The sequence below is a fragment of the Phoenix dactylifera genome, unplaced genomic scaffold, assembly GCF_009389715.1.
Source record: "Phoenix dactylifera cultivar Barhee BC4 unplaced genomic scaffold, palm_55x_up_171113_PBpolish2nd_filt_p 002165F, whole genome shotgun sequence".
Taxonomy (NCBI): domain Eukaryota; kingdom Viridiplantae; phylum Streptophyta; class Magnoliopsida; order Arecales; family Arecaceae; genus Phoenix; species Phoenix dactylifera.
Window position 1 is genome coordinate 6,993 of NW_024069430.1, and position 22,956 is coordinate 29,948.

The 22,956-nt window shown below is 40.2% G+C and overlaps 3 protein-coding genes across 3 annotated transcripts; 1 reads left to right on the top strand and 2 right to left on the bottom strand.

The window, feature by feature from the left end:
- Positions 1-1,770: 1,770 nt before the first annotated feature.
- Positions 1,771-11,747, top strand: LOC103720021 (probable protein phosphatase 2C 33). Its single transcript, XM_008809535.4, has 7 exons — positions 1,771-2,602; positions 2,688-2,859; positions 2,938-3,155; positions 3,249-3,356; positions 3,443-3,568; positions 3,674-3,912; positions 11,270-11,747. The coding sequence occupies exons 1-7, from the start codon at positions 2,384-2,386 to the stop codon at positions 11,499-11,501; spliced, it is 1,314 nt and encodes a 437-aa protein (XP_008807757.1). The 5' UTR covers positions 1,771-2,383; the 3' UTR covers positions 11,502-11,747.
- A 177-nt stretch (positions 11,748-11,924) lies between these two features.
- On the bottom strand, positions 11,925-13,279 carry LOC103720022. Its single transcript, XM_008809536.4, has 3 exons — positions 12,771-13,279; positions 12,345-12,625; positions 11,925-12,190 (listed from the first exon to the last, which is right to left on the bottom strand). The coding sequence occupies exons 1-3, from the start codon at positions 12,924-12,926 to the stop codon at positions 11,953-11,955; spliced, it is 675 nt and encodes a 224-aa protein (XP_008807758.2). The 5' UTR covers positions 12,927-13,279; the 3' UTR covers positions 11,925-11,952.
- Positions 13,280-13,413: 134 nt separating this feature from the next.
- LOC103720020 (calmodulin-binding protein 60 A-like) lies at positions 13,414-21,095 on the bottom strand. Its single transcript, XM_008809534.4, has 8 exons — positions 20,288-21,095; positions 20,119-20,194; positions 17,854-17,906; positions 16,805-17,301; positions 15,313-15,473; positions 15,030-15,227; positions 14,373-14,532; positions 13,414-14,275 (listed from the first exon to the last, which is right to left on the bottom strand). Exons 1-8 carry the CDS (start codon positions 20,374-20,376, stop codon positions 13,746-13,748), a joined length of 1,764 nt encoding a protein of 587 aa, XP_008807756.2. The 5' UTR covers positions 20,377-21,095; the 3' UTR covers positions 13,414-13,745.
- Positions 21,096-22,956: the final 1,861 nt, after the last annotated feature.

Here is a 22,956-nt window from a genome sequence, read left to right on the forward strand (position 1 = left end):
TCTCTGCGTAGAAGGGTCTTTGACAGCTTGAAATATTTGAGGTTGCCATTCTGCCTTAGCAGTACCCCATACGATGTTCTTTACCTGGGAGCTTCTATCTCCAAGCTTTCTTAAGGTCAACTTTGATGGGTCTGTGCTGAATGGAGGCACAAAGGGAGGCATGGGTTTCGCAATCAGAAACTCATGCTCCAGAGTAGTGGCAGCAGGTGGTTGTCAGTTACTCGACATTATGGTCTCTGGTGTGGAGTTGAGGGCTCCATGGGCGGGCCTTGGACATGCTTGGCGAGTGCTACTAGCTAGTTCAGTCATCCTGAAGGGTGACTCGGCTACGATCATCAGATAGATCCAAGAGGGTCCGAGGGCTGTCGACTACGACCATCCTTTGCTTCGAGACATCTGGATGATGATGATGGATGGTGGGACCGTCCAAGCTAAGCATGTATTTAGAAAAGCTAATGGGATTGTAAATTGAATGGCCGCCTATGTGGCTAATTATGCTGGTAGTACCTTGTGGGCTGGAAATGGAAGCTATCTTTGGAGCTATGTGATTTTCTGTTTTCTGATTTTTTTGGATGTATTTATGTACATCTTGTATAAATTATCTGTCTTAGTAAAAAAAATAAAAATAAAAAAGAAGAAGAAGGAGAAGAAAAGGAAGGAGAAGAAAGAACGAGCGAAAGAAAGAAAGAAAAGGAAGAAAAAAAAAAGAAATTCTAACCTCCTCAGTCCTCATTACAGTATTTTTCTAGCCGGAGGATATCTTAGTCTTTTTTGTTGCGGTTACCTGGGCGCCCACAGGGGTGGTTCTATATACACCCCCCCTATTGCTCAGGACACCCCCCAAAAATTAAAAAAAAATTAAATACTCTCTACACCCCCCATTTGCTAAGGACACCCCTAAAAAATTAAAAATTCCTAAATTACCCCCCACCCTCCCCACCCCCTCACCTAAATTGCTCTCTACACCCCCCAAACCCCCCCACCCCGCTCTTCCCCTCCAAAACACCTCGCCAACGCCCAAAACCCCCCCGTTCCCCCTTCTCCCTCTCGTCGCCGGCATTCTCCCGATCTCCGACCACCTCGCCGGCTTCTCCCGGAACCACCTCGCCGGCTTCTCCCGAAAATTTTTTTTTTCACGGTTCGTGCTCCGTTCGGCACTGGATCGCCGAACAAAAGGATTCTGTTCGGCTGAACAGTGCCGGACAGAAGCCTTCTGTTCGGCACTGTGCAGCCGAACAGATCTGTTCGGTTGAGGGTTGCCGAACAGAAGGCTTCTGTTCGGCACTGTTCAGCCGAACAGAAGCCTTTTGTTCGGCGATCCAGTGCCGAACGGAGCACGAACCGTGAAAAAAAAAAAATTCGAAACAAGGTGGAACACGTACCTTTGCGGCCGATTCTTCGTCCCAAATCACTAGTTGCTTGTCCATGCTTCGAATGCGGCTTAAATCTTCTTCAAAGATCGCCTAAACGATGTAAATGGATTGAGGGGTTTAAGGGGGGTTTGAGGGGTGTTTTTTTTTTTTTTCCTTTTCAAAACGAAACGGAGGAGGAGGAAGGGGGGTGTATGAGAAAATTTCAAGGGCAATATGGTAATTACACTAAAGGTTAGTTTGGTTTTTTTTTTTTTTGGTTTTTGGGGGGTGTCCTTAGCAATAGGGGGGGGTGTATATAGAACCACCCCGCACACAGCTTCTAGCGATTGGAGAGAGAGAGAGAGAGGGAGAAAGTTGAATGCGCAGCTGGAAAAGCAAAGCAGAAATCGAAACACCTTCCCCCTTGCCCCTCCCCCAGCCCCCACTCCCGCTGCAAACCAAAACAAAATACCAACTCTTTTCTTTCTCCCGTTCTTTCTCGTTTCTTTTAAAAATTTATTCCCCCGTATTTTATCCATCATTACTACTTTCTCTCCCTGTCTCTCCTTTTTCTACGGTGCCGCAGAACAGAGACGACGCAGGTCCCTTCCCCTCCTTGGCCTCCGCAGTAGGTACCGACATCCCATTCCCCCCAACCCTTCTCTCCCTCTCTCGGATTTTTTCTGCCACAATTCGCAAATCCCGAACCCGTGGGCTCAGTCGATCTCTCGCTATCCCTCCTCGATATCTTCGCCCCCATTGGGCCCCACGCCCACTCTCCTTCCCTCCCTCTCTTTCCTTTTTCTTGATTCCTCCATCGCCGAGATCGACTTCTCCGACCGGCATTGGGGCCTCCGATCCCCTCCGCCGATCTCGCCTAGGGTTTCCATCGATGCGTTTCTTGATCTTTTACTCTATGTTTTCTGATCCGAGTGGTGGAAGAAATATACGGTTTTTGAGATGAGATTGGTCTTCGAAGGACCGGCACGAGCATGTGTTAGGGTTTTGAGGAGACCGCGGAGTCGTCGCTAATGACCGACGCCCGGCGGCACCGGGATCCGAGCATGAGACCTCCCCTGGTCCCCCTCGCCACCCTCATCGGCCGCGAGCTCCGCGGCGACAAGTCCGAGAAGCCCACCCTCAAGTGCGGCCACCACGCCTTCGCCAAGCGGGGCGAGGACTACTTCCTCATCAAGCCTGATTGCCTCCGGATCCCCGGCAACTCCTCCTCCTCCTTCTCCGTCTTCGCGGTATCATCGCCATCTCCTTTAACTTCCTCCCGTTTCTTGTATATTCTTTTTGGTTTCGATTACGGGAATCAATGTTTGTCTGTAGATCTTCGATGGGCACAATGGAGTGTCTGCGGCCGTGTTCGCGAAAGAGCATCTCTTGGACAATGTTATGAGTGCGATTCCTCCGGGGCTGGGCAGGGAGGAGTGGCTCCAGGCCCTTCCGCAGGCTCTGGTTGCCGGCTTCGTGAGGACGGATATAGATTTCCAGCGCAAAGGCAAGTCTTGATGCGTGCCCTGCTGTTGGTTTTTGTTTATCTGATGAGAAAAATCCGATCGTTGATTGTTGTCATCAGGGGAGACTTCGGGGACGACGGTGACCCTTGTTGTGGTTGATGGGTGGAGGGTGACGGTCGCATCGGTGGGCGACTCGCGGTGCATACTGGATACACAGGGTGGTGTGGTTTCTTTGCTGACCGTCGATCATAGGCTGGAAGAGAATGCGGAGGAAAGGGAACGTGTTACTGCTAGTGGGGGAGAGGTTGGAAGGCTTAATCTCTCTGGCGGGCAGGAGGTATACAATCTGAAGAAACTCTGTTGCAAATTTTATGATCAAAGTTCATTTCTTGATGGGGAAGTGCAAACTTGTTTTGTGCTGCCTTCTCAGGTCGGTCCGCTCCGCTGCTGGCCGGGTGGTTTGTGCCTTTCAAGGTCAATAGGTGATACAGATGTGGGTGAATTCATCGTCCCGATACCACATGTTAAGCAAGTGAAGGTGAGTGTAAATCAAACTTGGTGTTTTGTTGTATTCCATATCCCATGGAATAATAGTTTTTTTGTTGTTGTTGATTGGATGGTTAGCTTTCAAGAACCGGAGGACGGCTAATAATTGCGTCAGATGGCATATGGGATGCTCTGTCGTCAGAGGTGGCTGCGAAGGCGTGCCGAGGGATACCTGCAGAACTTGCTGCAAAGCTTGTTGTTAAGGTGATGCCAATCATTAATGGCTTACGTCTTTTTACTTATAGATATTTGTTTTAGTGCTTTTTTTAAGCTCACGTTGCTTAATTCTTGTGGATTTGGTTTTTTTAGGAAGCTTTGAGAACAAGTGGCTTGAAAGATGACACCACTTGCTTAGTTGTTGATATCATTCCACCTTCATCTGATTGCTGTGTCCTACCATCATCTCCAAAAAAGCATCAGAATAAGTTTACATCTCTTCTTTTTGGGAAAAAGTCGCAGAACACTGTTGGTAAACATACGAACAAACTTTCATCAGTTGGTGCTGTCGAGGAACTATTTGAAGAGGGTTCTGCAATCCTGGAAGAAAGGTGTGACTTCATTGAATCCCATCTAGGATCCCATTTTGTTGTTAATGATGTTATGATATATAACCTATTATGCTTCATAACTCAAGTGGTTGCGTTATTTGTGCTGGGAATGTCTTTTCCAAATAGCTTAATGAATTTCTTTCCTTTGCGAGCAAAAAGATCTTCCGCTATTTTCATCCAGAAATTCGTAATTCTTGTTGAGATTATTTTTTACGAGATGGGCTGGAAGCATTAGCTTGTTTTCCTTTTCTAATAGCACCTCATAATGCATGGCAATTTGTAAATTTTGTAGTGTTAAACAAATTCTTCCATGCTTTCCTATTATCAAATTATATTTAGAACAATATTAAACCCTTTCGATAGAGCATCATATTATGTTTGTGGAACTCCTGTATTCGTGTCTATTTGATGAAACTCCCTGACCATTATATAAGCATTGCTAAGACCCTTTTGTCTTTCATGAAATTTGATTTTTGTCTTCAAGACAACTGCTGGCACCCCTTTAAGAAGAGATCTTTTTTTTTTTTTGGGAGTTGGAGTGAGGGGACTTATAAAAAAGTGAGCAGTGTTTATCCAAACAAATAAAGGGTGCATGGGCTAGGTAGGTTAGAGATGATGAGGTTCTAGACTACGCTAAGCATATTTGCTTATAGATCACTTTGTAAGATCCTATAGCTAGTCTTTTGATTAAATCATCCATGGTTGCCCATGATGAAGTATGCTTTAGTAAAATGCTTTGTTGGGATGTGCATTCTCCCCATTTCAGAAGGTAAACTCATTCCCTACGCACTTATACCTAGCTTCTTAGAATAAGTATAAAAGAAATGGTCCTAAATGAATAGAAATGATCGATTAATTGCTGTGGTGTCTGCATCGCAATGTTAACCTTTATGCCTTAGATTCTTGCAAGCCTAGATATAGCATTGTAATTGTTATTAGGGAAAAAACATTTGTGCACCCAAGCATAGGAACCCATGCGGTAAACAAAATCTGGTTTTTTCTAACAAGGGGATTGGATGGGCATGTGACTGAGGTTTAGAGTTTTAAGAAATTTATGTGACAGGAAAGATCGACATACCGCAAAAAGATACCTGATGATTTTCAATGGTTTCCCATATGCATTCCATTCTTCACAACGTCGTACCTTGATTACCACGTTGAGAATTTTTTCTTCACATGTAACTGTTCCTACATCAGTTTCCCAACTAACAGTTGTGTTCTATCATGTCTGTGAACTTTAGTGTGCCTCCCACCCTCAAATCAATGATTCACAAACCATAGCATAAAGCAAGAGCCTTTTTCTTTCTAAGAAATTTTAATTGGCTTCAAGTAGATATCAAACAATCAAGAATATAATTTACAAATTCAAGTATTAGGGCTTATGTGGGCACACATAAAGAATTGCTTCATTTATGTGTTACATTTGATGTTTAATCTAAATACCTCTTAGCCTTTAATTTTATATACTGTAAAATATGAGATTTGTGTATTCATTATATGGTCATATTCAGTCACTTAATAAGAGGGGAGCTGTCCTTCACATATCAAACTAATTTATCTCATAGTTTGTTGTTACATTTTAGTACAAGTCCCTAGTGTGATCTTAGTATCTTAGGTAGAGTGTCCATGTATCAAAGGCCCTTTGAGTAGATCTAGCATATTGGTATCTCTTGGATCTTGTGACTAATAAAAACAGGATGTGGTTTACATATTCATATGTGTTGGTTGATCAAGATAACATTGTAACAGAACAAGGTGTATGCGTGGCTTTGATATAGTTTTAGTTTCTATGGTATGCCAATGCTTACAACTGTATGAGGAAGAGGATGTGTGTCATGTTGGCAAGATGTTGCCATAAATATCATGCTAATGGCGTTGCAGTTCAAATCAAAGTGATATTTATTTTTTCCATAATCCATAATTCACAAGTAGAGAGTATCCAAGTTTGATGTGTGACAGGAACCCATGTGGTAAACAAAATCTGGTTTTTTCTAACGAGGGGATTGGATGGGCATGTGACTGAGGTTTAGAGTTTTAAGAAATTTATGTGACAGGAAAGATCGACATACCGCAAAAAGATACCTGATGATTTTCAATGGTTTCCCATATGCATTCCATTCTTCACAACGTCGTACCTTGATTACCACGTTGAGAATTTTTTCTTCACATGTAACTGTTCCTACATCAGTTTCCCAACTAACAGTTGTGTTCTATCATGTCTGTGAACTTTAGTGTGCCTCCCACCCTCAAATCAATGATTCACAAACCATAGCATAAAGCAAGAGCCTTTTTCTTTCTAAGAAATTCTAATTGGCTTCAAGTAGATATCAAGCAATCAAGAATATAATTTACAAATTCAAGTATTAGGGCTTATGTGGGCACACCTAAAGAATTGCTTCATTTATGTGTTACATTTGATGTTTAATCTAAATACCTCTTAGCCTTTAATTTTATATACTGTAAAATATGAGATTTGTGTATTCATTATATGGTCATATTCAGTCACTTAATAAGAGGGGAGCTGTCCTTCACATATCAAACTAATTTATCTCATAGTTTGTTACATTTTAGTACAAGTCCCCAGTGTGATCTTAGTATCTTAGGTAGAGTGTCCATGTATCAAAGGCCCTTTGAGTAGATCTAGCATATTGGTATCTCTTGGATCTTGTGACTAATAAAAACAGGATGTGGTTTACATATTCATATGTGTTGGTTGATCAAGATAACATTGTAACAAAACAAGGTGTATGTGTGGCTTTGATATAGTTTTAGTTTCTATGGTATGCCAATGCTTACAACTGTATGAGGAAGAGGATGTGTGTCATGTTGGCAAGATGTTTCCATAAATATCATGCTAATGGCGTTGCAGTTCAAATCAAAGTGATATTTATTTTTTCCATCATCCATAATTCACAAGTAGAGAGTATCCAAGTTTGATGTGTGACATTATTGGCAAAAGTTTCTGTAGACTAGCAACTGCGATGACCAGGATAAATACAAAACATCCAATTGCATCAACCTATAGGACATATACAGTGATTTGTCAAGCATTTTAGTCCAAAGAATTTGCCGACAAAGCAGCCAAGAATACAGTTTGTTAGAACATAATCGAGAAAAAAAGTACTAAGTACTACTAAGCAACATAAAAGTCAATGGATTTGTTTGGGGAAGCTGTAGCTTTTGGCCAAAAGCAGTGTTTGAAACTGTGAAAACAAAGAAGAGGCTGATAGAATTTAGAGTTTGAAGCAAGATGCTTCAGCAGTCTGACAGCAAGCTCCTCTTCACCAAATAAAAGCAAGAGAGGAGAAAAGGGGCTGACAAAAATAAAACAGCAACCTTGATTCAGCAACCAAGAACATTGAAGAAGAGGAGGAGAAGCCTTGATTCTCAGTGGTAGGTAGAATTCAGCAACCTTGATTGTGAAATCATCCAGCAGCATCTGTTGTTCTTTATATGGAGGACTGATAGACCAACCCAGTACTTACAATCAAGATGCCCGAACATTAATGATGCCTGATACTTACAATCGAGATGCATGAACATTCATGATACTTGTAAATAAACAGGGAGGAAACTATCCTTATTATTCTATTGTTCTTCAAACTACATAAAGTTGCATTCTTCAGATCCATGAGAAATCTAGTATGAAATCAGCTGCACAAGAAACCTCAACATCTAACAATGTTCTCCAAGAATGAAAACAATGCCTTTCTAAACCCAAATTTCGAATAAAAAAAGGAACACAAACAGGTAAATAATTGAGATCGGAGCAAACCAATAAAGAACGATGAGGCTTTGGAGCTTGATCGAATGAAAGAAAGATGAAACCAAACCCTAGGTACTCGGAATGGATTGAAATTCATGGAAACGAGGGAAAGGAGACGGACGTGGATCGTTGAGGACGGGCAGAGGGTTTTGTGCTGGGAGCTCTAGGTCCCGGAAGACTGAGAGGAGAAATTATTGCTATAAGAGGGGGGAAAACAGAGGGAGATGGCCTTTGGAATTGGCTAAGATCCACTGCTGCATCGCCATTGCCGGTATAGAGGGAATGATCTCCGATGAGGAGTTGATCCTTTTGGGAGGAAATTAATCTGAAGAAAAGATGTTCTGATATGTTGGGGAGTTGGGAAGGAGCGGAGATGCGAGGGCATCGAGAGACAATGTGCTATTTTCTTAAAATAAATGACTTCCCGCAAATGCGATATTAAGCTTGCAGGCCCTTGTCCATGGGAAACGAGAGAAGGTCAGCTTTACGTAAACTACATTTTGGAGGATTTTTAACATGGCTAAGAATTACTTTTGGGTTGTAGCCAAACACTCAAAATTATGCTTTTGGACTCAGAATCACTTTTGACGAGTGCAAACACACTCCCAAACATGCACAACGAAGGGTTGAAACGTTTGTGCACTATTTCTAAATCCTATTAATCAAATGGCATAAACACTGTCACCAAAATTTTTAGGTGTTCAAACGCACTAGTGTGGTAATTCTCTAAAAGTTAATACTATAGTTTGCTAGTGGATGTGGATATACTCTAGATGGTTTCTAGTTTTTGTTGTTCTACAAGGACTTGGATATGATGTATCGATCAAATATGGGAGGAAGAGAGCAAAGCAGTAGTAGGTGGATAGAATCAAAGTTGGAGTTGGGGACCTCCCACCCAAAATCAATTCGACATCATGCAAAAGGAGAGGAGAGGAGGGAAATTGCATCATATGATTTTAGGAGCCATTTAGCAAGGACCTCATCTTAGAAACATGGACAAAGAAAGCATCTGGTTGGAAGATTTGTTTATGTGGATACCATCAAATAGTGCTACAAAATCATAAACATGGATTGATTTAATACTTTCTATCATTTTTGAGATGTAGTGAAATAAGACCTTTCTATTTTTTTAGTTCCATATTTGCTGCAAAGTTGGAAATAGAAATAGTCAATTACATTGTCATTTCTTGCATCCCCTTGAGTGAAGGTTTGAAGGATATTATTTCTTGTAGCCTATTTAAGGTTTTGTTTCTTGGGAGGAAACATGGATGTGATGGATATGAAATCTTAGGTGAAGCCAGTGCTGTTTAAATGCACATAAATCATCTGAATTACTTTCTGAGCTGGGTAAAGTTTAAATTTTATGCTTAAAGTTAAACTATCATGTATGAATTAAAGATGTCATGACATGGATGTAGTTCCATATATATTTTGTAGCAATCGTGGTATATTTTGGCGAAATTGGTCATATAGATAACTATCTAACAATACATTGACTTGTAGGTTGGCCAATAAGGCCTTTTTTATGCTTGTAACCACCTTCATGATCTGGTTACTACCTCAAATTGAAACAATAAATCCTTTTTAGGGACAAAATAGATATGCAGCTACTTTATACATTTGGAAATGAGGCTGGCTCAAGTCCCTGAAGTATATCAGGTGAAAATGGGTGACCAATACATTAACACGCTCAATAGTGAAGTTTTGGACACCCTTATCAATGGTCCTATATTTGCATGATTTCTTTATTTGTTTTTGTAACAATACTTGTTACCAAGTTCTTTACCATCGTTCTGGAAGTACAAGATTCAATGAATTACGTGTCTGTTTATAGTGATGCAGAGGGCTGTTCATTTCATAATATTTCTATAAGATGGTGGCAATCTAAATCATATTAGTAGTTGGATGAGGTCCAACCTGTTATGAAACTTGTGATATTGGCATGGAGGAGAAGGATTCTGTTAGAGCTAAAAAGATCTAGATAGATCAGGGTTGTCTTTTGACTTGGCACTTAGAAGGCTAAGTTGGAAAGCTTTCTGATTTGTCCAGAAGGGGGTTTTGGTTGGGTAGGCAGGCGACCTTTTTTCAAAAATTTGATTTTGCATTAGAGAAGGTCATGTCTCGAGATGGATAAGTTACGATCACAATGCTTCTTATTTGTTGCTCGTAATTTATTGCAAAAGTGGGTTTCTAATGGCGCTCTTTATCAAGACATAGTTGTGTCTCACAGAACTTGTAGCCTTATGCCTTGAATATTCGAACATTAAAACTAGTTGGTTTTTACGCGACAACATTTGAGAGAACTAGAGAAGCCTGATCTATGAATTGATGATGATGTTCGCGATTTCACAACAATGACATCGCCTATTCGTGAGCCAACTGCCCAAACTGTTTGCCTGAAGTTGCAAGTCTTTTTGGTAATTCCCCCTCCTTACATCCGATAATTCTTTGGCATGTGTCTTAAATTTTTAAAGGTACAAACTTTCCTTTTCTGTGTGGAAAAGGACTACATGAATCATATTACTAGCACCTCTTTTGTCTGGAAAGCACCTCTTCTATGTGGAAAACATTAGATTCTGGAAAGTACCTGTTTTGTGTGGAAACACTAAATTGTTTTGTGTGAAAGCACTGTATGAACCATATTACCAGCACTTCTTTCCACTGCTAAATTTCTGAAGTATCCTAGATTCCCAGAGAGCTGCAATTGAAGTTTATTTTATGATCTTGACCAGAAGGCTCTAATTTTTCTGAGGTATATTCTCTCAAATCTTTGATCCTGCCTACTGTTGCTTTCAGGACAGCACCATAGCTACACATTTTTATTACTCTTAATCTTGTCAATAAGGTCATCTATCATTTTATAGTCATCCTTTAAATTTTGATGTCACACATCTCATTCCCCAAAACTTGTAATATGGTAATCTGTATCCATATTTCAACAAAATCATTGGGAAGATCCATGTATATGTGTATAACAAATGAGATGCCCATCTGGCAGAGATGTCTTGCTCATTTCTCTTTCTATGCATCATTCATGCTAAAGGTTGAACCATTGAAGGATATCAAATTGGACTTTGGTGGCTCTAGGTCCTATTCTTCTCTCTGAGTTTTTGATGGTGCTATTGTATAATGAACTTGCAAATGTGATCATGTAAATGGGTCAACTCAATTTATTGAAAGCTTGAAAGAGGAATCTCGGTGCATACAAAGAGGGCCAAGAAATTCTTTGTGATGTAATATGGAAGATGCCAACAACTGCTAGCTCTGGTTGGAAAGTTAATTTATCAACCTAGTTTAACTGATTAACGTATAACTATTTTGTATCGTAACTCGAATGAATGTGGTTGATTTGATGAAAATTTACTGTGTGTTAGTCATCGTTGCAGTATATTTGACTTTACAAGTAGATTTTTTCTGTGACAAAAGCCTCTTTGTAGACTTTAAGATTATTATTTGTGTTGTTGAGTGTCCAGTCAACCAGGGGATCTGGTTTCACTTGACCCTAGCATGGTTTCCATTTATGTTCAGCATAATATGATTGTCAATTTGTGCGTTAGAGTAGATGCTCACTCTAAACCTGCTTTCATGTAGATTGGGGAAAAATTTCCCATTGAAGGCGAATTCATCACCTTTCCGGTGTGCAATATGCCAAATGGATCAAACACCAAATGAGGGTTTATCTGCCACTGCGGGCACACACTTTTCACCCACGTCAAGATCATCTGAGGGCCCTTACCTCTGTGTTGAGTGCAGGAGAAAGAAGGACGCCATGGAAGGAAAACGACTAAGCCAGTCGACAGTGTCCAGGCGAAAAGAATGGTGAAATATTTTTATGCTCTCTCCAAGCAATGCAAGTATTCGGTTACTTGGGGTGGTTTGCCGGTAACATGTAAAAAGTGAGCTGAATAAGCTGTTTGATGCTTTCTGTAAGTTGCCACTTTATTGTTTGGTGGTGAACTAACTCCAGTGCACTCTCAGATTGGGATAGTTTGATCGCTAACCACTCGGAAATTTGTATGGAATACTAATGGCATAGTAGTGTTATTTTGCAGGAAAATCCTGTTGTCTATGCGCTCGGCAGCCTCAGGCTTTTGGTTTTGAGGGCTCCAAGCTTATGAAGTAGTGAAATAATGGATTATACTGAATCCAATTACAGCGAAACGATTGCAGGGCACATGGTTGTGTAATTACCCAAAATCCATTTCAAGTGATGCTGATGTTGAGGTCTTGTCGGGGTGACGGAGTCTCTTGTGGGGGCTGGCTTTCATTTGCCCTCACTGTGCTGGCGGTGCGCTTGGTGTTGGGCGCCTGTGCGCATATTGGTGCCATGTTTGTGTCCGATACAGGGCGATTCCAAGGAGGACCGTTAGAAATCCAAGAACTCCTGCTGCTGCAAATAACCCTGGTCGAACTACATGGCAGCTGGACCTTGGCTTTGTCCATTGGCATATATGACTTGATTCCACGGCCATACCAAACATCAGAAGCACCTCAGCAATGGCAAAACTGATCCTGCAAGGACAATACAAAGGGTCGAGGTTTCAATGCCCTGTTTAACGCACTCAAACCACATCTGCATGCAGGCTTCGATGGTTGGATGCTATGGCAGTGTATTGATGATAGGTGCATTTTGAATTCTGATGCACTGGTTGAAGGTTCTGCTTACCAAGTTGCGAGAAAAAGGAAACGGGCCTGCCCTGCAAGAGTTCTTATGCGTGATGTCGAGGTTAGCATTACCGTTGATGGAGCTGGCGAGGGTATTACCAATGTCGGCGGTTGAGGACTTGTGATGACAACCAACATGTAGGCAAGTTCTGCGAACATGGCCACCACAAGCAACAGGAATGCACCCACAGCAAACGCCAGTGGTCGGAGACCACTGGCGTCGTAGATGCACTCAGATGCGTCGCTGCCATGACCCCAGTTGCTCAGGATATACCGGGTGGCCTGACAATGTATTCATGATGAGTCACAGGGTGATACAGACTTTATGCATTCAGAGGAAAGTTAATAACCAGATTTAAATACGGCTATCATGATCATAATTAACCGGGGAGAATCTGTGCATCACATGGGATATTTTAATTGTTACCTCAGTCCTAGAGCCCTCGGCAGCGAGGCATAAGACAAAGGTGAAGAGGCCACAAACCACGGATAGAACCACGAGGAACAAGGCCAGCCCGATGCTGACGTCGGAGCTCCGGGGGATTCTGTGGCAGTGGCACAAATCAGCAAGCGTCATGGCCATGGTGGATAAGCACTCTTGGATGCGGCTTGCAATGAGCCAGCACCAGAAATATAGGGCTCGATGGGAACCGAATTAGCTTGGAAAGTGGGAAGAAGAGAGGAATCCATGAGCGACATCCCTTGCAGCCGAGGCCGAGAGAGTTGGCGTTATGCGGGAGGGATTCCCGTGCTTTTTTAGCACGTCATGTTGGTTCACGCCTTGCGAGTAACCCAAAGAGTTGCCACCTACTGAAATAATGCGAGCTGGTAAGATGGACGGACAGCGATGAAGAGCATCACGGAATGTGGCGTAGAAATTTCTCCATTTCCTCCTATTCTCTTCGCTAGTCATGATGACTCTCTACCCCGGTGGGGAGGGGGGGGGGGGGGGGGTGCGTAGAACTATGGTGACCCTTGAAACGACACAGTTCGTTCCCTATTTACATATGATTTGCAGTCCGACAAAGCATAGAACAAAGTGTGAGTCCAAGGAAGGCAGGAACAACTCGGGAAAAAGGCGAAAAGAGCTCCAACAAGAGTGTGCTGACAAATAAAAGCAGTTGAACATATAAATACTGAATGACACACACAACTTATGTGCAGATCCAAGAACAGTCGCAAGCTAAAACTACTTCTCCCCTAGACTACGGTTATACAATATACAGAAACTGAACAAGTTAAATAAATTAATTTACTGCCACATGACAAACAGTTCTAAGAAAGGTTCCTCTGCAGGAGAGAGACTGAGTTCCTCTGTTTCGGCTCCATCTCAAGCATGGTTCAAAGCTCTCAAGACGAACGTGAAAGTGTTTTGCATGAACTTGCCATGACGCCCTCCACCTCACCAGCCTCTTCCGCGTGCATCAATCCATGTACCTATAGTTGCTGCCGGGTAATCGATATCCAGAGACTGTGCCCTTCTGGCAGCACTGCGCCTCGAAATTGCTAACCATTTCAGAGCTGCTATTAGCTTGATCCATCTGCTTGATGTAATGGGAGCACCAACAGCAGACATGCGAGGTGCACAGCTTCTACTTGTTTCGCCAATTGATGTCTGAATTAAGGAATTACTATGATCCCAAAGCAAGGGACGGGGAGAAGAGCTCAACGTACCAACCTCTTGAGCATATCCCATCATATGCTCGCTTGTTACGGCAGGCCCAGCTGACCCACTTATCTGGAAATTGCCACACGGCATATCGCAGAAATCCCTCATGCCGAAACTATTTGGTGGGAAGGAATCCAGCCGTTGAACCATATGAGCGAACTGCCCAGAAGTAAACATGTCTCTCCCTGGGGCTAGCTCTTCAAAGAATTCATTTCCTGGTGAGCTAGCGCGTTGCAGAAGGCACACTTGATCAGAAGGTTCATCTGTCAAAAGTCACGACATCAGTGGATGGCCACAATATGAAGGAGGCCTAAGAGTGAAGGACGAGACGGGCTCATCAAGCGCTCTGATTCCACTTACCTTGATTTGTGGCAGGGAGGTTGCGAATCTGTGGGTCCAACATGCTTGACGCTGGAACGGTAGGTAACAGTCTGGGTCGATTGTCAAGCAGTTGTTCACGATACTCGAGTATATGGTTTGGGAATCTATACGCATCTTGTTTTAATTTGTTCACCACTGCCTGCATACAAATAAGAAAATTTATTTTTAAATGAATGCAGAAATTTATAGAAGGCACAACAAGCTGGAGAAAGAACTAGTGTCCACTGCACAGTGCCATTTCAAGTTTCCCTGGATGCATCACTTGGTCTATAAGCTGAGGACCGCTGCATAAAACATGCAGGATCAAGTTTTGCCAGTCGAGTCTCTTTGTGAGAATTTCTTTAAACCGATTAATCAGCATAGGTTGGCCCCAACCAACGTATACTGCGGGACTAAGTAGTGCAGTATAGCCATATTGCAAAATGAAAAACTGAATATATTAGTAATGTAAATTCAATATACAAGACCAAAAGGCACAAGCACCGGTTTAAGGAAGTTTGTCATAAGTGAATTAAGGGGGAGTAAACAGATGCTGCGTAAAGTAAAAGGTCAGACAACAATGGTTAAAAAAATTGTTAGCAGATTTATGTAAATAGCTTGACAAAAACATAAATTTTCTGGATCATGATAATCTACCTTATGAGTTGGAGGAAGTTCATCTAACTGGTAAAAAATATGGTGAAGCATTGCCCCTACAGGCCGATATACAGAGTTGAACAGAAGCATGATTCCCTGTCCATCGCAGTAGGAGTAAATCTTGTCATCTAGAACGCAATCCCAAGCATGTTCAATTGTTGCATCCCACATCTTGTTTGACATCCCACTACCAAGGAACTACAGGAAGGAAGCAAAGAACGTTAGCACTATAAATTTGTGCATGGATATCTCTCAAAAGAACTACTTAATATGGCTATCTTACACTGCGTAGTCTGTCTTGATCCATAACCAAGTTCCTTAAGAAGTCTTGGACAGTGTTGATCCCATTGTCAGCAAGCTTTTTATGGAAAACACCATCTTTACCTATCTTTTCCAGACGCCACACATCATCCCCCAAAAAAGGAGGATGATGCTTTTTATACACTGAAATTAGAATAAAGTTAGAACAGAATTAGTTTTGAATGTAATTAGTTTTCTTTTAGGACAAAAGAGAACTCTTAAAAGCATATGCTACTGGCATACAGTGAAGAGTAACACGAATTTATGTAAGATATGCCAGAACTGGGCCATGCCAACAAAATGTTTTATATGAATACCTATCTTAAACAATCGTTAATTTTACATCCAATTAAATAATTTTCTAAAATTGGTTTCAAGGTTATCTGTGTCTTTAAGCAGATCACAGGAAAGGACTTTCAGGCTAAAAAAGAAAAATATTACCCCAATCATACACATATGGCACTTATAGAGAAGGAACTTTTAAATTTTTGATAAATCGGAGCATGACAAGATGGTAATAGCAGCGGCAGTTCCATATTCGATACAAAAAGCTATACATAACCTTCAAAAATCTAATGCATGCGCATACCATGACATTATTGGGAAGATGACTCAATAGTCAATACCAAGCAGTTGCACAAATATATTATACTAGAAGGTATATATATTAGGCAGATAATATCCACATAAATGTTTCACTTAAATTTTCTCAGTTCCCATCCTCTTTGATCAACCTAATGACGACAAATGTCAAGTCCTGATACCTAGATATGCAATTAGGTGTTTGGCATGCCATAGCTGATTATGAATGGCAAGAAAAGGAAATAACAACAAGGTCCAAATAATATAATTCATATGCATAACTGCAAACAATCAAATCGCAAAGCATTCTGCAGATGTAAAATCAACAGAAGAGGTTTAGACAGCTAAAACTAAGAAAAAATGATGACACAAAAGATTCTATATAATATGTATTCCAGATTCAATATTCTGATACTTCATTCATAAGAATAAATTTTGGTACAGCTAAGAATATATTCTTAAGAAATAGCTGCAGCAAAAGTCAATTAGAATAACAAGCAAAGAATTCTAGTATGCCGTCTCGGAGCCGGCCTTCATACCGGTGCCACCCTATTACTATATTGGTACGCCCAGTACAAGAGCCGGTTCGGCGTACCAAGCGTTGGCACGCCCTCTGTAAAAGCTCAAGCTTTATTAGAGCTTATCTGCGATCAGTCCAAAAGCTATCTTATCAACTGAACTGCAGATGCAGCATGTACATATAATAGCAGTGTTACTCCAGTATATAATTTGCAATGGTGAATTTTTATGGCACGTGGTATTTATGTTGCTTGTTGGCATATAATGCCGACATAAGCTCTTGTCTGCTCTCATTGTCACTCAAATAAATTTAGCTTCAATCACTTTCCTAAATAAAATTTCAAACAGTTGAGCTTAGACAGGAGAAGACTTACATTCTCCACGGTGATCCTTCACCAAAAAAGCTATACTTATTGCTTCTTGAACTCTTGCTTTTTCAGTGCATCTGCTTTGAGAAACCCTCGCACCAAGCCTGAACCTTCGGCTTCTTATCCAACTGGAGTTGTCAGTGAAAGTGACATCACCAAGATGACCAACTCCACTGCTCAGAGTAATTACCAGGTCCCCTGTCAATAATGGTCTTTTACCCTCCCTTTCACGTACTATACTGTCACCAAACTCCTTTTCGGTCCATTCCACTTTTCCATCAGCACCAAAATCACCATCAAGAACAAGAATGTCAATCTTGATTGCAGATAGTGGGCCAGATGTGATAATCTCATTTGATTCAGAATCGATGATGACAATTTCAACAGGCTTTCTGCCTTCAGCTTCTATTCTGCTTCCTGTGAACAGTGTTTCAGGCACACTAGTTTGGAAATGCAGCCGATATTGCCTGCTAGCAGTGGGTGGGATCTGGTTTAGGGGCAGTCTACACCACGCACAACACAAATACACAAATGAGAACATCCAAATGGCTTAAAAAGCATTTAGTCCTAAAAATTTGTCAAACAAGCAATTTTTTGCTGCACCACAATATGTATAACCAACAATTATGTTAATATGCATGCACGTGCATGACATGGGAAATGGCGAGCATCAAAATAATAGGTTTACAGCGTCAGATAGTAGCTTTCATATAAAAACAATTATTCAAATACTCTGGCGAACTAGTTTTACCTCTTTATGTCTATATGGGTGGGGTTTGTAGTAATTTTCCTTTCATATAAGGAAACAAAGAGTAAAGAACTAATATTTTCCAAACAAAAATGTTTTATGGATACATAATTATTCACATATGGATTTACCTTTATGCATCATATTCATGACATCATAATTATTCACACATGGATTCAAAGCATCAGATGTCATGAACAATACGAATCCATCTGATGGATTTAACCGCAAAATATAAAATTGGGCAACTGGGAAAGGGTTTACAGTGCTCGAGCCTCAAACCCCAAAAAGGATTTTCAAAATTTACCTTGGAGCTAAGAGTACATATCGGTAAAGAGCATTTTGCACCTCTTCTTGCACCTGATTTTCCACAAAAAGAATTCAATATGCCAGAAGCTCAAAGGATTAGCTTTAAGTAATAATAAATACTAACAATATCAACTCGCAAAATTATCATGAAGATAAATGCTAATTATACTGCTTAACTATGTTTACTCCCATAATCATAGTTCGGTGCTCAAAACTCCTTTTTAGTTCTTTTTTCATTTTTTAGTTTGCGTGTGTTGTGTGATCTGCTCAACTACTTTGAGTTCTAAGCAGCCGTATGTCAGGATTAAATACAGTTCTTAGCCTTCATTTACCACTTAAGAATATAATATATAAGGTTTCCCTTAGATTCTGCATATCCTTAAGATTGCTATATTCTTTAGCATTGTTGCTTGAGGCAGTCAGTTAAGTTTTAATATACTAATATCTCTTGGAAGTCTCTAACAAAAGATGATTGGCAACATCAAAAAAAAAAACTTGCAGTAATACCTGGAGAACTGTTACAACAATAATAATAAACAAATGCCTTGATATTTCCATTCTAAGAAAGTTGGTGGTTTTCTTTTATCTCTATTCTACATAACACCACCATTGTTGGTTCAGAAGGCATTAGAGACCAACCAAATAATATAATCCTCACACAAAGCCAGATGGTAAAGAATTAGCAAGGTTTGAGCTGAAAGTTGCGAAGTAGATCAAGCCTATCAGAAATGAAAATGCAAGATTTTAGCTTGAGATTGCAAGGCCTGTGCTCAAATCTTATATTGATGTTTAGGATGTCTCATATATGATTGTCCTCAACCAAGAGAATATATATAATATAGTCTAATATGATGTAATGCATGAGCATATAACTATTTTTTTCATTTTCTAATGACTAGTGCATAGTTTCAGCTCATAAACCACTGGACGTATTTATACCAGTTTGAACAATAAAGCATATCTTAAAACTTTATACTTCTCTTATTTTTTCCTGCTTGTTTTATTGTTTAAACTATTTGTTATTTTTGGCCTAAACTGGATAAAAAATCATGCAAATTCATAGAAAACAAAGCTCATATGGCCAGCTGAAACACAATCAAGGCCTGATTTTTGAATCTTAGTCCTGAATCAACAATGTTATGGACACTTGCTTATAGTACATAAGCAAGTAACGAACTACTAGCGACAAGGTTGATATTTAGGTCCCCTCACTACTTCTGAAAATTTAAATTAAAAAAATGGCAAGAAGACATATTCCGGTAGAAATTTCAGACAATCTTAGGGAAGTTACAAATTTGAAATTGAAAAACAAAACCACATATACAGGTTTTAAGAAAGATTTCAAAGAAATTAGGCAACAAGAGAGAGAGAGAGAGAGAGAGAGAGAGAGAGAGAGAGAGAATAGATCATGGACAATATGCTAATAATTCATGATTTTTCACTTGTTTTAAGAGTTACCAGATTTGTAATTAATTTAATATTTACATTTTTCACAACAAACTTTAATGCGATTACATATGTGTTATAATAGAAAAAGTGAAAGAAACCTGTATTTAGTTTCAATTATTCTAAAATGCTGCAAGTATCACTTCTACTCATGTAAGAAACCAAAACTAAAGCATGTTACAAATGGGTACGTTTCACAGTGAAAGTCAAATGGAATAACTTTGAAAAAAATATAAGGAAGATAAATATGGTGCCACACCAAAATGAAAGAAACCCTGGAGGGTGTGGGGCGGACTGTTGGTTCCCAAAAACCTGAAAGAAGCAAGGCAAGCTCTCTTTGGAAGCTCCCAAGGATTTGCATCACCTCAAAAATCCTCAAAAATCCGTACAGAAATCGCAAGAATCCATGAGACACAAACTCATATGGATGTTAAATACATCATACAGATGGTGTCACCAGAGGAGTATATTAGAACATAACATGAATACTTTAAGCAGGAATCAACCTTTGCTACTGGGAGGTAAAAAAGTGGGGGGTTTTAAAACAAACATTCTCAAAGTAGAAAGGATCAGCCAAGGTAGCCCACATTTATATGGTCTGGGAGGTTCCACTGATAACCTAGAAGGGCCAACATGGCAAAACGAAGCTACACGAAATTGAACAACAACACAAGGATTAAATACAATGATGATTCTGCGCACAAACTGAAGTCAGCTAACAGCCTAATAAAGTCTTACTTAAAAAGAACTTTCGAAAAGGATTCCGATCCTGTAGAATTCCTAAGCATTGCAAAAATGACAGCAGGACTTATCTTACCACTTTGCGAAGAAAAGGCTCCAACTTTGGCAAATGCCGCTGTATATAATTCGCCCCCATTACTTCTCTCATTGAACTGCCAAAAAAAAAAAAAACCCATAAGACAACAAGTATCAATCACTTAGTAATAAAGAAACAAGATAAGAGAACTCCCAAACTATTCACTCACTTAAGAAAGGTTCGCCGTCGCTTTGTATCCTTAACAAGAGATCCTCCGTCGTCCTCCCCTTCCTCCGGATAGGCCCTCTTCCGATCCATCACGAGGAAATCAAGGGAGCAAGGCAGCTCCACAAGCTCCCAAAAGCCCTTTCTAACCCGAAAACCGACACTCTCAACCGTTGTGGTTCAATTAAATGTCCGAATCATTACTATATATGGAATCACAAGACAATAGCTTGCTGCGAAGCAGCTACGAAGCTTCCTCGAATCGTCAGCAGCACGACCGGGGGATAAAAGTCTCGTCGGAGCCCCTAATAAAGCCACGATTCCGATCCTTTTTTTAAAACAAATGCCAATAAATAAAATACTTTCTTTTATCGAAGGAATCGGTCGGGACGAGGAACCATCCAAACCAGAGATTCTCTCACTGCGAGCTTCGATCGAATGTACGAAATACCGACCAATATACCAAATTCCAACAAAATCTTTGAAAAAGGAGGGATCGGCGGGGTAGGTGCGCGGGGAATACTCGTACTGGCGAAGGTGCGAGGAAGAAGGGAGGAAGAGGGGGCGAAGGACGGGGGAGAGCGGTGATTGACGAGAGCAAAGGGACCCCATCTCGATCGAATTAAATTCGTTGGAGTCGTCGGCGGAGGGAGAGGAGGGTGGGGAATCCGAAACCCTAACCCTAATTTCGGGGGACGAGGTAAAAAGAGAGGAAAGGGGGAGGAAAGACGTTTGTTCGCGGGTACTGCACCAAGTGGAGAGCTTTGGTCGAGACTTTTCGAGCTTTTTCGTTTTTTCCAGCGCCTTTACTTGGCTTTCACTGGGGTTCTTCGGGCTTTATCAACAAGTGAGTGAGAGCTTTTTCGAGGAAGTAGATATTGCGAATCTCCTGGTCATTGTCAGGAGAATAATCTTTTTTTGGTTTGCTTTTAGAAAGAGTTATCAGCATCATCATCCCCATGTTTCACCAAAAAAAAAAAAAGTTTGTGATATGACACCAACCATGTAAGAAAATATGCCATCAGATCTCTAAGTAATCTTTTGAAATGGATATAGTGGGAATCCCCTTATCATTGTCAGGAGAATATCTTTTTGGTTAACTTTTAGAAATATCATTCATCCTGATCAGCATCATTCCCATGCATATTCTCCTTTTATGTCATGGAAAATGTCCTTGAAACCAGTCGATGAGATAAAACGAAATAAGTGGTGATATTTGCATTGCTTTGCTTCTCGCTAATGTAATGATGTGGTGATATAAAAAAAAAAGATAATGGCACTTCAGCAGTCACATTTTTGAATCAATAAATGATTATGATTTTGTGCGAATTATTGCTTGTTATCTGGGATTGATAGGCTTTGCCTTCATTAAAATACGATGATTAAGGAGGAGGTTCACCACACATCTCATCTTGAAGTACATGAGATATTAAACCACTACATAATGTGTCATTAGTTGTCCTTCGTATGCATCGCTTCCTTTTTTTTTAGTAATTCATGTTTAGCTAAAAAATTACCGAGTAATACGGAAATCATGCAGAAAAAGGGCTACTATCTCCGTGTCTATTTTCTCGCGTATATATTATGCCAAATAAGATTTGGGTTGCCAGTTGAAATGTGCAATAGGAAATCTAGACATGAGATTTGTGTGTTACGCAATCACTTGTGCACTCATTTCATGGATAACCTAGGACCCTACGTGTTTTATGACTTAAAACATTGAAACACTCAGAAAAGGTTTAGCATAGGCGAAATAATATAATTACTTTTTAAAAGCCTAGGATAACGTAATTTTATTGCAACATTATAAGTGAATCTCTGCAGTGGCACTTAGTGCAGCTGAACCTAACATTCAAATCAAACCTTTAATAAAATTGATGTTGGAGTTTTAATTTTTTAAAAAATTAAATTTTCTTATCTTCTAAATTTTAGTTGTTTTAAATATTTTAAAATATTTTTTTGTGAGATGCGTTTTTCAGAAGAGCTAGAACTCTTAAAAAAATGTTAGTTCCCGAAAAAAATATAGTATTTCCAAAATATTACTTCGGTTTTTCTTTCGGAATTAATTCAAAAATAATTCAATCTCTCTTTTTCTCACTACTTCTTTGCCTTTCGAAAAGTTTTTCTAGAGAATTTTTTCATCTTTCAACTTTATACTTTGTATCTTTTTTATTTCTGATAATCTTAAAGGATCAGTCAAGAGGATCGGGCTGATCCAGATTGTTGTAGACCCGCACCTAGAGATGAATCATGTTTTTAGAATATTATTATTTACACTTCTCGTTCTAGACAAGATCTTTTCAAACTTCTAAATTTATTTTTTTATGAATTATTATAAGATAATGATATTGCAATTTGTAAATAATATTTTTTCAATAGTTGATAGTGGACTTTGACGGGGAAGGGCCTTAGTTTTGAACTAGCTTTCTGATAGCGATTTCATCGTAGTCATCGCCCAAGCGAACTTTAAGAGCTTCTCATTACGGCTAACAAAGAAAACCTAACACGGTGGTTCCGAAGACAGTGCTGATGAGGACGAGCGGCTACTTCGGAGCTTCCTGTGAGGGTCGTATGGAGGGGGTCATGGGATGCACTTAGTGGCGTAGGAGAGTGTCTGCCTACTATTGAGTGAGGGCGGCCTCGGTGTATTATCTCTTCAGGAGAGGCACGAGG